We start from the raw sequence: 15,813 nt of genomic DNA on the forward strand, positions 1-15,813 counted from the left end.
GAGAGAGAGAACATGAGCGAGGAGAAGGTCAGAGAGAGAAGCAGACTCCCCATGGAGCTGGGAGCCTGATGCGGGACTCGATCCCGGGACTCCAGGATCATGACCTGAGCCGAAGGCAGTCGTCCAACCAACTGAGCCACCCAGGCGTCCCAAAATAGTCCATTTTAAATGTCTCATTTCATTCTCCATATGCACATTCAAAGAAATTTCAGCTACCATAATACTAACCATACATTTTTTAGATACATTAAATTTTTATTTACATTTTCTTTTAACATTGCCCTTTTCCATTTGCCTTCTGAAGTTAAGTCAACTTCTTAAATCCAGAAGGAGAAGCAGTGAATAAGACATCTAACTAAAATGTTATCCTTACATAAATGCAGTTTATAAAAAAAAAAAGTTTTCCACTAGTGAAAACCTTACACTTTCAAAGACAAGGACAAGAAAAACTTATTTAATTGCAAAGCCAACCAGTTTCCATGTGAGTGAGTAAAATACCTGTTCAGTACTATAGCATGTTGCTAGGTATTTAATCATCTTTTGCTGTTACTTATATAACATTCAACTCTTCACATATATTTTCACATACAGATAGCATATTTAACATGAGATCCATCACTTTGAATGTAATCACAAGTCCCTAATATATAAAATAAGGCACTTTATTTAAAAGGGCATTCATAGAAGATTCTGTTACTAGTATCCAGACATCTGTTTCTTTGAACCACATTTTCATTATAAGGCATATGTTATCTTCAGAAAAATTTTATATTTCAATTAAGTTATGAATAAATATTAAATTATGGGGTGTCTGCAATTTTGAGGGGTTTGTTGTCCAATTAAAAATAAAAGATTTCAGAACAGAAATTTCATTTATGCTGTAATAAGGGCATAATAATAGGATTCAATAAGTACAGAAAAAAAAAACAGCTTCTTTAGCTCAGACTAGGTTTTACAGGATAGCTACAGATTTAAAAAAAAAATAATAAGCTGGTTTAAAGGAGGATTAGAGGGGAATTAAGTGAAGACTTCTGGTAAGGGTATTACTGTCAGATTTAACATATGGGTAAACATGAAGAAATTCAAAATGTCTTGATGTTAGGAGTGTGAGTTTAAAATGACACAGGCATGTCATAAAAGACTGTATGTGCTATACTAAGGACTTTGAGAATATATACTCACACACACAAATATGCATTATGTTTTTAAGTAAATAAGTGGTGTGAGTAAGTCAGCATTCATTATAGATAGCAGTTTTTATTATGTGAAATATAGATCAATATTATAAAGTTATTCTAATATAAGTAGTTGTTAAAAAAAAAATAGACCTGGGTGGTTCAGTCAGTTAAATGTCTGCCCTTTGGATCATGTCATGATCCCAGAGTCCTGGGATCAAGCACTTGTATCAGGTTCCCTACTCAAGAGAGAGTCTACTTCTCCCTCTGCCCCTCCTTCCATTCATGCTCTTTTCTCTCTCTCATCCTCTCTCTCAAATAAATAAAATCTTTAAAATGTATATACATATAGAAAAGTAATATCCCAATAGAAATAATGGGTTAAAGGCATTAAAAAACAAGAAAATTTTCTTTCAATATTTGCAAAAATAATATAACATAATCAAACTACCATATATTATATATAACACATATTATAATGTTTATATATTAATGTTTGGTAATATTATGCACATGTGCATGCATACACATACATACAGTTTTAGTCTACCTTGAGCATGGAGGAGTGAATACTTGCACTCAATGTTTGTGGTGCTGATAACAATGTTTGGCAGTTAACTTGAACATGTGCCAGTGGCTTTAACCATTCCTACACCTCCTGTAGGAATATATAGCAATGAAATTACTACACTGAATGATGGTCATCACAGTTAAAACACATCCATGCACACATACACACACATTTGTTTGTCAATGAATATGTATATATCCATACATCATATAGATGTGTATATGACTGAAAAGTCAATGGTGCTTACTGAATCTTATAACTTATACTAGCTTCTGGCAATAGGTATCAAGTTTGGATTGATTAATAATGAACAGTAATATTTTTTGAAGGAAGAAAACCATATGAAGGAATAGTGTATATTGATTTAAACTGTATATTGAAGACCAAAGTAGAGATACAATAAATGAATATGCAGGATTAAAATTATTTTTACATGCTGTATATTCATAGTATCAAAAATACCCCCATTTACATGTACACTTATATAAAAATTAGAAAAATAATAAGACATCTAAGGAAAAGAGGCTTGGTTATTATACCTATGTAATTGAATTCAAACTATTTTTTACACTTAATGTGCATTCCAACTTTATACTATAAAAATGGAATATGTTCGGGGCGCCTGGGTGGCTCAGTGGGTTAAGCCACTGCCTTCGGCACAGGTCATGATCTCAGGGTCTTGGGATCGAGTCCCACGTTGGGCTCTCTGCTCAGCGGGGAGCCTGCTTCCTCCTCTCTCTCTCTCTGCCTGCCTCTCTGCCTACTTGTGATCTCTCTGTCAAATAAATAAATAAAATCTTAAAAAAAATGGAATATGTTCTAAATATACAACAACAATACATGCTATTTTTAAATTACATAATTGCAGAATAAATTCTCTTTATAACATTCACTCTTTTGATTTAAAAATATATAGCTTTCCATATAGAATATTTTTAGTGAATGTTACACTAGATTTACTGTATTTTTACATGAATCATTGAATTTTTATTTAAATTCCAGTTAATTAACATACAGTGTAATATTCCAGATATAGAATTTACTCATTCATTGACACATTATGCTTTGGGGTATTGTAAATAAGATTTATTGCATTTTCTAATTTTTTTTTTTTATGATTTTATTTATTTATTTGACAGACAGAGATCACAAGTAGGCAGAGAGGCAGGCAGAGAGAGAGAGAGAGAGAGAAAGGGAAGCAGGCTTCCTGCTCCAAACCACTGAGCCACCCAGGCCAGGCGCCCCAACATTTTCTAATTCTTACATAAGAATAGATTTGAGAGGGGCGCCTGGGTGGCTCAGTGGATTAAGCCGCTGCCTTCGGCTCAGGTCATGATCTCAGAGTCCTGGGATCGAGTCCGCATTGGGCTCTCTGCTTGGCGGAGAGTCTGCTTCCCTCTCTCTCCCTCTCTGGCTGCCTCTCCGTCTACTTGTGATTTCTCTCTGTCAAATTAATAAATAATAAAAAAAAAATCTTAAAAAAAAAAAAAGAATAGATTTGAGAGTATTTATCTTGTGTCTTGTTACCAAATTGAACTATTTAACTAATCTTATGTGTACTTTTTATGTAATCTTTTGACAGATTTTATCTTCAAATTTTGGTTATTTTCTAATTTGGACTACTTATATGATTTATATTTATTTCTTGACTTAGCAAATTGTCTAGTTCATAAAAAATTAATTCCCAATGACAATTTCAATCCACTCTTTTGGCTCTTAATTTATTATTCTAATATTTGTTAAATTTTCATTAATATAAAGTATGCCTCTAGTCTTTTTTTTAAAGTACAGATAATATCAGGTTGGTTTTATTGTATTTACATTCTCCTTTTTATTTTTATTTTATCAAAGTATAACTAATATACAATGTTATATTAGTTTCAGGTGTATAACATGTTGATTTTGTAATTCTATACATTAATAAATGTTCCCTCACCATAAAACATTATTGTAAAATTATTCACTATATTCCCTATGTTGTAGTTTTCATCTCCATGACTTATTTATTTTATAACCATAAGCTTGTACCATTTAATCATATTTGTTTATTCCACCTATCCTCCTCCCCTTCCTTCTAGCAACCACCAGTTTATTTTCTGTATTCATGAGTCTGTTTTGTTTTGTTTGCTTGTTCATTTGCTTTTTAGATTCAATATATAAGTGAAATCATGTGGTATTTGTCTTTCTTTGTCTGATTTGACAGCAAAATATCCCCTACTTATAGTTTGCTCAGTCACTAAGAGTATTTAGATTATACTTAGTAATAGGCAACACATCTTATCATATTACAATTGTTTAGTTAAATTGCATTGCTTTTTCTCACTTGATATACCAGTAAAGTGCATTAAGTTAATTAAATTTCTTAACTAAATTCTTACCAATACATTCCTTCATTCCAAAGGGATTCCTGTCTATGATCAACCTTTAATACCCTGATGAATTTTGTTTGCATTTTATCTTTAATTTTTGTCACTAGTAAAATTTTTCTATAATTCCCTTTGATTTGCTACTATGATTAGTTATTGGCATTGCTTTTGCTGATTTTATAAAATAAATAGAAGTGTTTCCATAGCCTAAACATATTTAACAGAACTGGAACTGTACAAAACTTAAAAGTTAGTAAATATTCATTACAAAATCTCAGACCCTGAGAGGATATTGGAAAAAAAACTATTTTTTAAAAATATTTCAATCAGGGACTTTCCAAGATGGTAGAGGAGTAGGAGACTTTAGTTTTGTCGGGTCCCAGGAATTCAGCTGGATAGCTATCAAATCATTCTGAACACCTGTGAACTCAACTGGAGATGGAAGAAAAGAATTTTTGTAATTATATGAATAGAAAAGCAGCCACTTTCTTCAAGAATGACAAGATGGAAAAACTCACCTCAGAAAAGATGAGACTGCCAGGGACTTAGTCAATATGGAAACAAGATTTCAGAACTAGACCTCAGATCATAATTATAAAGATACTACCGGGCATTGAAAAAAACATAGAAGACACTAAAGAATCCCTTTCTGGATAAATGAAAGAACCCAAATCTAATCAAGTCAAAATTAAAAAGGCTATTAATGAAATACAATAAAAAATGAAGGATCTAATTGTTAGGATAAATGAGGCAGAAGAGAGAATTAGTAATATAGAAGGGAAAATAATGACGAATGAAGAATCTGAGGAAACAAAAAGAGATAAATAAATCCTGGATCATGAGGGGAGAATTTGAGAGATAAGTGATACCATAAAGTGAAACAATATTAGAATAATTGGGGTCCCAGAAGAAAAGGAAAGAGAGAGGCAGAAGGTATACTGGAGCAACATATAGTTGAGAATTTCCCTAATCTGGGGAAGGAAACAGACATTCAAGTCCAGAGGGAGGGAACTCCTGCAAAATTACTAAAAATAAGTCAACACTTCAACACATAATAGTGAAACTTGCAAATTTTGGAGACAAAGGGAAAACTCTGAAAGAAGCTCAGGACAAGAGGTCCATAACTGACAAGGATAGAAACATTAGACTGGCAGAAGGCCTATCTACAGAGACCTGGCAGGGCAGAAAGGACTGGCATGATATTTTCAGGGTGCTACATGACAAAAAATATGCAACCAAGAATACTTTATTCAGCAAAGCTGTTATTTATTCAAAATAGAAAGAGAGATGAAAAGCTTCCAGGAAAAACAGAAACTAAAAGAATTTGTGATCAGATAACTAGCCTGGCAAGAAATAGTAAAGGGAATTCTTTAAGCAAAGAAAGACTCCCCCTCCAAAAAAGACTGGAAAGGAACAGAAATAGTATACAGAAACAGTGACTTTACAGGTAATACAATGGAACTAAATTCATACCTTTCAATAGTTACTCTGAAAGTAAATGAGCTAATTGCCTCAGTCAAAAGACACAAGTATCAGAATGGATTAAAAAAGCAAGATCCATGGATATGTTGTCTGCAAGAGACTTGTTTTGGAACCAAAGACACCTCTAGTTTGAGATTGAGGGGGTGAGAAATAATTTATCATGTTAAAAAGCTCCAAAAGAAAGCTGGGGTGGCCATCCTTATATCAGACAAATTAGATTTTAAGACAAAGATTGTAGTATGGGATGAAGAGAGATACTCTATCATATATAAAGGGTTTATCCAACAAGATCTAACAATTATAAATATTTATGCCCCTAATACGGGAGCAATGAATTTTATGAGCCATTTAATAACCAAATAAAAAATAAAAACCAACGATAATAATACATTAATAATAGGGGACTTTAACACCCACTCACTGCAATGGACAGATAATCTAACACTGGACTAGATGGACTTCAGATGTATATAGAGCATTCCATCTTAAAACAACAGAATACACATTTTTCTTGAGATCACATGGAACATTCTCCAGCATAGATCACATACTAGATTCCAAATCATGTCTCAACTGGTATCAAAAGATTGAGATTATTCCCTGTATATTTTCAGACCATTGTGCTTTGAAACAACAATTTAATCAGAAAAGGAAATTTGGAAGAAACTTGAATACTTGGAGATTAAAGAGCATCCTACTGAAGAATGAATGGGTCAACCAGGAAATTAAAGAAGAATTTAAAATTTCATGGAAACAAATGAAAATGAAAACACAACTATTCATAATCTTTGGGATGAAGAAAGAAACTTGAATACTTGGAGGTTAAAGAGCATCCTACTATTCATAATCTTTGGGATGTAGCAAAAGCAGTCCTAAGAGGGAAGTACATAGCAATATAAGCCTTTCTCAAGAAATATAAAAGGTCTCAAATACACAAACTAACTTTATACCTAAATGAACTAGAGAAAGAACAGCAAAGAAAGTCTAAACCAAGCAGGAGAAGAGAAATAATAAATGTTAGAGCAGAAATCAATGAAACAGAAATAAAAAATCAGAAGAACAGAACAATGAAGCTAGAAGCTGATTCTTGGAAAGAATTAATAAGATTCTTTATTAGTGTATTAGAATCTTAATAAGATTCTTTATAGTGGCTTATTAAAGCCACTAGCCAGACTTATCAAAAAGAAACAAAACCCAAATTAACAAATTTGTGAATGATAGAGATCTTGACCAACACCAAGGAAATACAAACAATCTTAAGAACATAATATGAGCAAATATATGCCAACAAATTAGGCAATCTTGAAAAAATGGATACATTCCTAGAAACTTATAAACTTATAAACTACCAAAACTCAGAAATAGAAATAGAAAACCTGAACAGACCCATAATCATCAGGGAAATTGAAGCAGTCATCAAAAATCTCCCAACAAACAAGACCCCAGATGGGGCTGGATGGCTTCGTAAGGGAATTCTACCAAACATTTAGAGAACTGATAGCTATTCTTATGAAGCTGTATCAAAAAATAGAAATGCAAGGAAAACTTACAAACTCATTCTATGAGGCCAACATTCCTTTGATCCCCAAACCAGCCAAAGACTAGAACAAAAAGGAAAATTGCAGACCCTTATCCCTGATGAACATAATGCAAAAATGCTCACCAAGATACTACCTAATAGATACAACGGTACATTAAAAGGATTATTCACCACAACCAGGTGGGATTTGTTCTTGGGTTGCAAGGGTTGTTCAACATCAACAAATCAATGTGATACACTATAGTAATAAAGAACAGTTAAGAACCTTATGATCCTCTCAATAGATGCAGGAAAAACATTTCACAAAGTACAACATCCTTTCTTGATTAAAACTCTTCAGTTTAGGGATAGAGGGAACATATGTCAGTATCATAAAGGTCATCTATGAAAAGCCTACAGCAAATATTGTTCTTAATGAGGAAAAACTGAGAGGTTTTTCCCTACGGAGAGGGATGTCCACTCTTACCACTCTTTTTCAACAGTACTAGAAGTCATAGCCTCAATAATCAGACAACAACAAGAAGAAGTCATCCAAATCAACAAAGAAGAAATAAAAATCTCACTCTTCAGAGATGACGTGATACTCTATGTGGAAAACCCAAGATACTCCACCTTAAAATTGCAAGAACTCATTCAATAATTCACCAAGGTGGTAGGATATAAAATCAATGCACCGAAATCAGTCGAATTTCTATACACTGATGATGAGGCAGAAGAAAGAAAAATTGAGGAGTTGATCCCATTTATGATCGCACCAAAACCTCTAAGATACTAAGCAATAAACCTAATCAAGGAGGCAAAGGTACTCTACTCACAAAATTATAGAATGCTCCTGAAAGGAATTGTGGAAGACAAAGAGAAATGGAAAAATTTTCCATGCTCATAGATTGGAAGAACAAATATTGTGAAAAGTTCCATGTTACCTAGAGCAATCTATATATTCAAAGCAATCCTTGTCAAAATACCATCAGCTTTTCTCACAGAGCTGGAACAAATAATCCTAAAATTTGTATGGAACCAGAAAAGACCTTGGATAGCTAACAGAACACTGAAAAAGAAAATCAAAGCTGGTGACATCACAATCCCAGATTTCAAGCTCTATTACAAAGCTGTAATCATCAAGACAGTATGGCACTGGTACAAAAACACATTAATCAATGGAACAGAATAGAGAGCCCAAAGTGGACCCTCAATGCCATGGTCAAGTAATCTTTGACAAAGCAGGAAAGAATATCCAATAGAAAAAAGACAGTCTCTTCAACAGATTGTCCTGGGAAAATTGGACAGCCACTTGCAGAAAAAATGAAACTACACCATTTTCTTACACCATACACAAAATGGACTCAAAATGGATTAAAGAACTAAATGTGAGACAGAAATCCATCAAAACTGTAAAGGAAAAGACAGGCTGCAACCTCTGTGACCTCAGCTTCAACAAATTCTTACTAGGCATGTTTCTAAAGGCAAGGGAAATAAAGGCAAAAATGAACTATTGGAACTTCATCAAGACTAAAACTTTTGCATAGCAAAGGAAACAGTCGACAAAACCAAAAGACATTTGACAGAATGGGAGAAGATATTTGCAAGTGACATATCAAATAAAGGACTGGTATCCATAATCTCTGAAGAACTTATCAAAGTCAACATCCAAAGAACAAATAATCCCATCAAGAATGGGCAGAAGGCCTGAACAGACATTTTTCCAAAGAATACATACAAACGAACAGACACACGAAAAAATGCCATCACTTGGTATCAGGGAAATGCAAACCCAGATTACAATGAGATACCACCTTACACCAAACAGAATAACCAAAATTAAGAAGACAAGAGGCAACAAGTGTTGGTGAGGATGCAGAGAAAAGGGAACGCTTTTATGCTATTGGTACGAATGCAAGCTGATATAACACTCTGGAAAACATTATGGAGGTTCCTCAAAAAGTTGAAAATAGAGGGACGCCTGGGTGGCTCAGTTGGTTAAGCGGCTGCCTTCAGCTCAGGTCATGATCCCAGTGTCCTGGGATCAAGTCTCACATCGGGCTCCTTGCTCGGCAGGGAACCTGCTTCTCTCTCTCTCTCTCTCTCTCTCTCTCTCTCTACCTGCTGCTCTGTCTGCCTGTGCTAGCGCTCTCTCTCTCTCTCTCTCTCTCTGACAAATAAATAAATAAAATCTTAAAAAGAAATGTTAAAAATAAAGCTACCCTATGACCTAGCAATTGCGCTACTAGGTATTTATCCCAAAAGATAAAAATGTAGGGATCTGGAGGGACACCTGCACCCCAATGCTTATTGCAGCTATGTTAACAATAGCCATACTGTGGAAAAAAATAGAGATGTCCATCGACAGATGAATGGATAAAGAAGATGTGGTATGTATAGACAATGGAATATTAATCAGCCATCAAAAAAGAAATATTTCTTTTTGCAACAACATGGGTGGAACTAGAGGGTATGATGCTAGAGAAAAAAATCAGTCATAGAAAGACAATTATATGATCTCACTCATATGTGGAATTTAAGAGACAAGACAGGGTCATAAGGGAAGGGAGGAAGAAATAAAACAACACACATCAGAGGAAGACGAACCATAAGAGACTCTTAATCATAGGGGAAAAAACTGTTGCTGGAGGGGAGGGCAGTGGAGGGATAGGGTAACTGGTGACGGACATTAAGGACAGCACATAATATAATGAGCACTGGGTATTATATAAGACTGATAAATCACTAAACTCTAGCTCTGAAACTAATAATATACTATATGCTAATTAACTGAATTTATATTAAAAACATGTTTCAATCAGTACCATGGTTATTTTTATTCATTTTTTCTTCATTTCAGTTTGGATATTTATATTTCTTTGAATTTTTTTGAGTGAAATCCAGATTACAAAGTTTATTAGTGAAAATTCTACATTAAAGTGATGAATCACTAAATTCTACTCCAGAAACTAATATTATACTATATGTTAAATAACTATAATTTAATTTTTTAAAAGGTTTTATTTATTTATTTGACAAAGATTACAAGTAGGCAGAGAGGCAGGCAGAGAGAGGGGGAAGCAGGCTCCCTTCTGAGCAGAAAGTCTGATTCTGGTCTCAATCCCAGGACCCTGAGATCATGACCTGAGCGGAAGGCAGAGGCTTAATGCACTGAGCCATGCAGGAGCCCCTAAATAACTGTAAATTAAATAAAAACTTAAAAATACAAAAAAGCCTACATTAATTTAAAATCATAGCTATCATCACTCCTTCTATCTTCCTTGTCTCTCCATTTCTTTCCCTTTTTTCTTCCTCCTCGTTTTGGTTCCACTTCTGCTTTCTCTCTATCATTTTTTCCTCTTTCTATTTTGTTCAATAATGCATCAGTCAAGTCTCTTTTTTATCTCTTGGCCAAAACTCTTTAGGTCCACATATTGAATATTCATTTTTGTTGTCTTATATGAATCATAATCATATTTTATTATTTAGTTATTTTTAAAGATTTTATTTATTTATTTTAGGCAGAGAGTGTCAGAGAGAGAGAGAGAGAGAGAGATTAGTGAGGAAGTGAAGAGGGAGAGGGAGAGACTCTTAAGCAGACTCTGCACAGAGTGTGGAGCCTAATGTGTGGTTCCATCTCACAACTCCGAGATCAGAGCCAAAACCAAGAATTGGACATTAACGTACTGCACCAACCAGGTACCCCATATTTGATTTAAAAAATTAATTTGTGGAAGAATTTTGTGTGTTTAAACACATTTCATGGATTTTCATATTTACTTTATTGTCTGAAAATGTTTAAAATATACTGATTAGAATATACCTACAAAATAAAGACTTTTCATTTTCTAGTTTACCTTGTGACCACTCTTGAAAATTTTTCCAGAAAATCTGAAAAACACTTATGTTTTTATAGTTCAACATTCTGTTTGTATAGTACAATACTCATTATGAACCTACTAATTCAGTCTTAATAATTATATTATTTAAACTTAGTCTTTTTTCTTTTATTTTTCAAATACTGAGAGTGACAAGGTAACAAAATAAAATATGATTGTGGATTTATCAATTTTGTAACCAGTCCTAATAGTTTTGCTTCATATTTTAATATGATGGTTTTAGTTTATATAATATTAATTTCAATATGAAGTGCTTTGAATTTTACTTTGTTTGATGTCAATATCACAAACTATGTATTTTTTGCTACTTTCCCATAAATGATTGCCTATCTTGAAAATATCTCTGTCCTTAACTCCTTTAAACTAGCAGGGCTTTGGTATACCACTAAGGATTGTGCAGGCTTTTTCTTCTCTCTAGAAACCTATCCTTACAATTCTCACTTGGTTCACTCTAATTCATCTTGCATCCTTCACCTTTGGTACTCCTCTATGTTTAATTCACCTGCTAAAAGCATTCCTAGTACTGTTCCTCTCTTTTATAACCCATTAAATGTGTAATTTAAAAATTTTTCTCTGTCGTGTGGTGAATAATATTTTTTTTCCTCAATTAGAATATAAACTTTATTAACAGAGAGAATGGACCTACATAATCTGTGTATTGTATCACTGAATGCAATGTCTGACACATGGTAGATCACTCAATCAGTACTCCCTAAGCAAATGAATGAAGATATGAGGAAACATATATCTGTTGCATTTCTTTTTTAATAAAACAGAAAACAAAAAAAAAAAAAAAAAAAAGAGAGAGAGAATGAGAGAGAGAGAAAGAAGTCATGACCCAACCTTTCCTGAACCTACAGAGGAAAATTTACTTTCTTCTGCATTGTGTAAAAAAGACTTTCTTAATCTGCTCATGGAAAAATTCTCTGACCCCATCTTCTATCAGTTTTGCTCTCAGACATACTCAATTACTTAAATTTCTCTGAATATAGTAGTTCCCCCTCAGGCGGAGAATATGTTCCAAGACCCCCAGTGGATGCATGAAACTATTTATGTACTACACTCCATATATGCTGTTTTTTTCTTATACATACATACCTATGATAAATTTTATTTTATAAATTAGGCACCATAAAATATTGACCATAATAACTAATAAAAATAATTATAATAATATGCTATAATAAAAGTTATGTGAATATACTCTCTCTCTCATTGTACTGTACTTACCTTTATTCTTGTGATGATGTGAGATGATAAAATGCTCCTGTGATGAGATGAAGTGAATGACATAGGCACTTACATTCTGATGAAACTTTAGGAACGATCGGATCATCTACTTCCAGACTGAGGTTAACTGCTGATAACTGAGGTCTGTGTCCTTTCCTTGCAAATAGGATCTATCATTTTCATATTCATTTCAAGAACACTGTAGACAACAAGAACAGCACCACAAAATGTTTTGAAGGGATGAATGTCACTTTACAAAAAAAAATTTTTTTTAAATGTTTAACAGGTTTTGAAACTGGATACATGGGCCTTCAGCCTCCAACTAGGAACTTTGGACTATAGACTTGGCTCTGCTTCATTCATCAGGGCTTCAGTTAAAAAAAAAGTGATTGTGCTTTAATATGGTTAAAATATTCAGGGTATACTTAGATGAGCTTTTGTATCAGTTACACTTTCTCTTGATATATCATTTTGCTTTGAAAACAGAATTTGGGTGAATTTGAATTAGTAATGGAGGCAGACACTTCTCTGAGAATATTTCTAATTGGTATTTTTTACTTTATTTCTATCTCAATATTTTAACTCTATTGATTTAATCTCTATGTAGTATTTAATATACCCATTGTCCAGAATCAATTTAATATGAATCATTATTGTGCATTGAACTACACAAGATATATTTAGATGTTTCATTGTCTGGTTTAAAAAATGAAAACATATATTACTTAAAAATAAGTTATGTCTGTGTTCAAAATCCTTTATTTAAACAAATCTTCTTGCTCAGGAATATTGCATATTGTATAAGAATATTACATATTGTGATTACTGAGAATTTAAAGTTCTTTTTAGTTAACAACTTTTAACTATACTGTCTTAAATAAATAGTTTTAACTACTAGTGTTTGTTCTAAAGATGTATTTTAATAACATAAACTAAATATCCCATTCTTTCCAGTGATGCATAAAATGTTCTTTATTAACAAAAACCTTTATTCCTAATAATTGACAATTTTAAGAAATGAAAAGAGCATTATTAGCTAGTACCAGAATTTTGCTGTTTCAAAGTAGTCTGTTGAATTCACCATCACCACTTTTATGTACATGTTCTATCCTAGAGATTGTGACCTCTTTAATAGTTATTTATATTATTATGCAATTGAAGCTCTATTTACTCACTTTTCTTTCTCTCCTTTTCCTTTAACATGCTGCAGTAGCTAACATATTATGGAGAGAAGAAGGTACTAAATTCCATTATTTTTCTATTGTGATTATTTTGCCTAATTTTAGTGGATTTGTTGAATATCAGTTTTAATAATCATCTTATTCATTTTTATGTTGACTCAATATTTTTGTTTGATTGTAAATTGATATTCTTTTTTAAACCTGATACCATTAGATATATTTACTACCTTTTTATCAGTTTGATTTATTATTGATGTATAATCAGTAAAGTACATTATAATATATTGAAATGTTTTTAAGAATTTAAAATTAAGTCAAAGAAATAAAAGCAAACTTAAATATAACTTCCATAATAGACCTTGATTTAGATTAGGGGAAAAAAAAAACTTTAAAAATCATTGCCTTATCAAGGGAACTTAATAAATTATTTAAGAAAATGGGTTGTAAACTTGAAGGACTTAGTTTCAAATCTAGTCTCCACCACCGTATACTATAACTAAGGCCTCTTTATGTCTCAATTTGGTTATCTTAAAAATAAGGATAGTCGTTAATACTCAGTAGGGCTGCTACCAGTTCCTTAAATATAGACTACATTCTATAAACAGTATCCACTTCCATTTATTATAATTATTATTTTTCTTATTTGTAAAGACTGGGGAGGATGTGTTTCACCAGGCACTCACATACTTTAGATAAATTTTTAGAAGTAAAATGTAATAAGTCACCATTACTGTTCTGGTAAGCAGGGATGAGTGCTGTGAAGTGTGTAAACCTGGTGATTCACAGACCTGTACCCCTGGGGATAAAAATATATGTTTATAAAAAATAAAAAATTAAAAAAAAAAAAACTTTCATTTTAAAAACTATCTGTATAAACCTTTTTCCCAAAAAAAAAAAAAAAAAAAAATATTGCCTCATAATCCATCCTAGATAAACTTTTTCTTCCCTGATTACAGTTTCTCATATCAACTGGAGTCACTGCCACCTGTGAGGGTCCTGTCTCATAAGCTTCAAGTAATTTGAGAATTGAGGCATCCCAGTTTTGTTCTCAATGATGAGGCACACTACCATTTCTCCCTTTGGTATCGGTTGCTTCTGAAATCCTTTGTATAGGCTTCTTCAAAGTCTGGTTTACTAAAGACGTTCTGATATGACTGCGCTTTCTCATTTTATTATTTTTTTAAAGATTTTATTTATTTATTTTACAGATAGAGATCACTAGTAGGCAGAGAGGCAGGCAGAGAGAGAGGAAGGGAAGCAGTCTCCCTGCAGAGCAGAGAGCCCGATGCAGGGCTCAATCCCAGGACCCTGGGATCATGACCCAAGCCAAAAGGAGAGGCTTTAACCCATTGAGCCACCCCAGTACTATGCCTTCTCATTTTAGTCCACCTAGATATTTCACATTTGAACGTACAGATGTAGTCATTGCAAAACTAGCATTAATATAGCTGTTAAACAACATTTCTTTACACTCTCTTCCCTCTTCAGATCAAACAAATATATCTCTGTTCATTTTAAAAAGTGATTTTTCATGCTATTGTAATGGGAGGAACAAAAACCCAAGTAATCAGAGACCAGGTAGCACAGATCTGGCTTTGCTGGCTAATTGTTGATAAAAATTAGATACGTTGTTTTACTTCTCTGAGCCAGAATTTTCTAATACATTGCTTAAAATGCAGCTGGCACTCTCCTTATAAAATTGTGATATGCAAATGTCCTTAAAGCATGTAAAACAATGCTTTCTTGTAATTTGACTAATAATAACTATGAACATTATAGTACAAGTTTAATATGTAATAATAATATTATATTATTCAGGCTATCTTTAAAAATATGAGATCTCCAGATTAATTAGAATCACCCTGAGATTCATTACATGAAACCATTTTTATCTATTTAATATTTTATTTTGTTAGTTTTTTCAACATGTGTACTCTCGATAATTATTCTTTATCATCTCCATTAATTAAAGATTTGCTTACTCTTCATAACTTTGTTTGACAGAGAATATGTCCTTGAGAAATAATCATTATTTAGTATTTTTTGTAGATAAGTTTAAGACATATATAATGAATGTCTTTGGGTAAAGTTTTTAAATCTTTTATTTCATGTGCAATTATCATCAGAGTCCTTTGTTGTTTCTTAGAATAAACAAGATTTAACATAATATACTTGAGAAAACAATATGCCTGATTTAGATTCATAGGCATCTGTAAATTATTTTTTTTACAATGCCACACTTATTGGTGAGGCATTACAATTAGAAATGATTACATATAATAATAGTAATGGTAGCCAGAGATAATAGAGCTGCTTGAGGAATCACTAAATCTTAACAGTGTATACAATTATTTCATAAAAAGTAATTAAACTAATAGCTAACTAGGCTT

At 32.7% G+C, this 15,813-nt stretch overlaps 1 protein-coding gene across 2 annotated transcripts in view; it reads left to right on the forward strand.

Annotated features, from left to right (window-relative positions):
- The window catches only part of FSTL5 (follistatin like 5), a 771,710-nt gene that overhangs the window by 645,758 nt on the left and 110,139 nt on the right, over positions 1–15,813 (forward strand). For both annotated transcript variants that reach the window (XM_059374351.1, XM_059374341.1), the window contains exon 11: positions 13,453–13,479. In XM_059374351.1, the coding sequence (XP_059230334.1) occupies positions 13,453–13,479 (27 nt within the window). The remainder of the gene's footprint in view (positions 1–13,452; positions 13,480–15,813) is intronic.

The sequence above is a fragment of the Mustela nigripes genome, chromosome 1 (genome assembly GCF_022355385.1).
Source record: "Mustela nigripes isolate SB6536 chromosome 1, MUSNIG.SB6536, whole genome shotgun sequence".
In the NCBI taxonomy this organism is placed as follows: Eukaryota; Metazoa; Chordata; class Mammalia; order Carnivora; family Mustelidae; genus Mustela; species Mustela nigripes.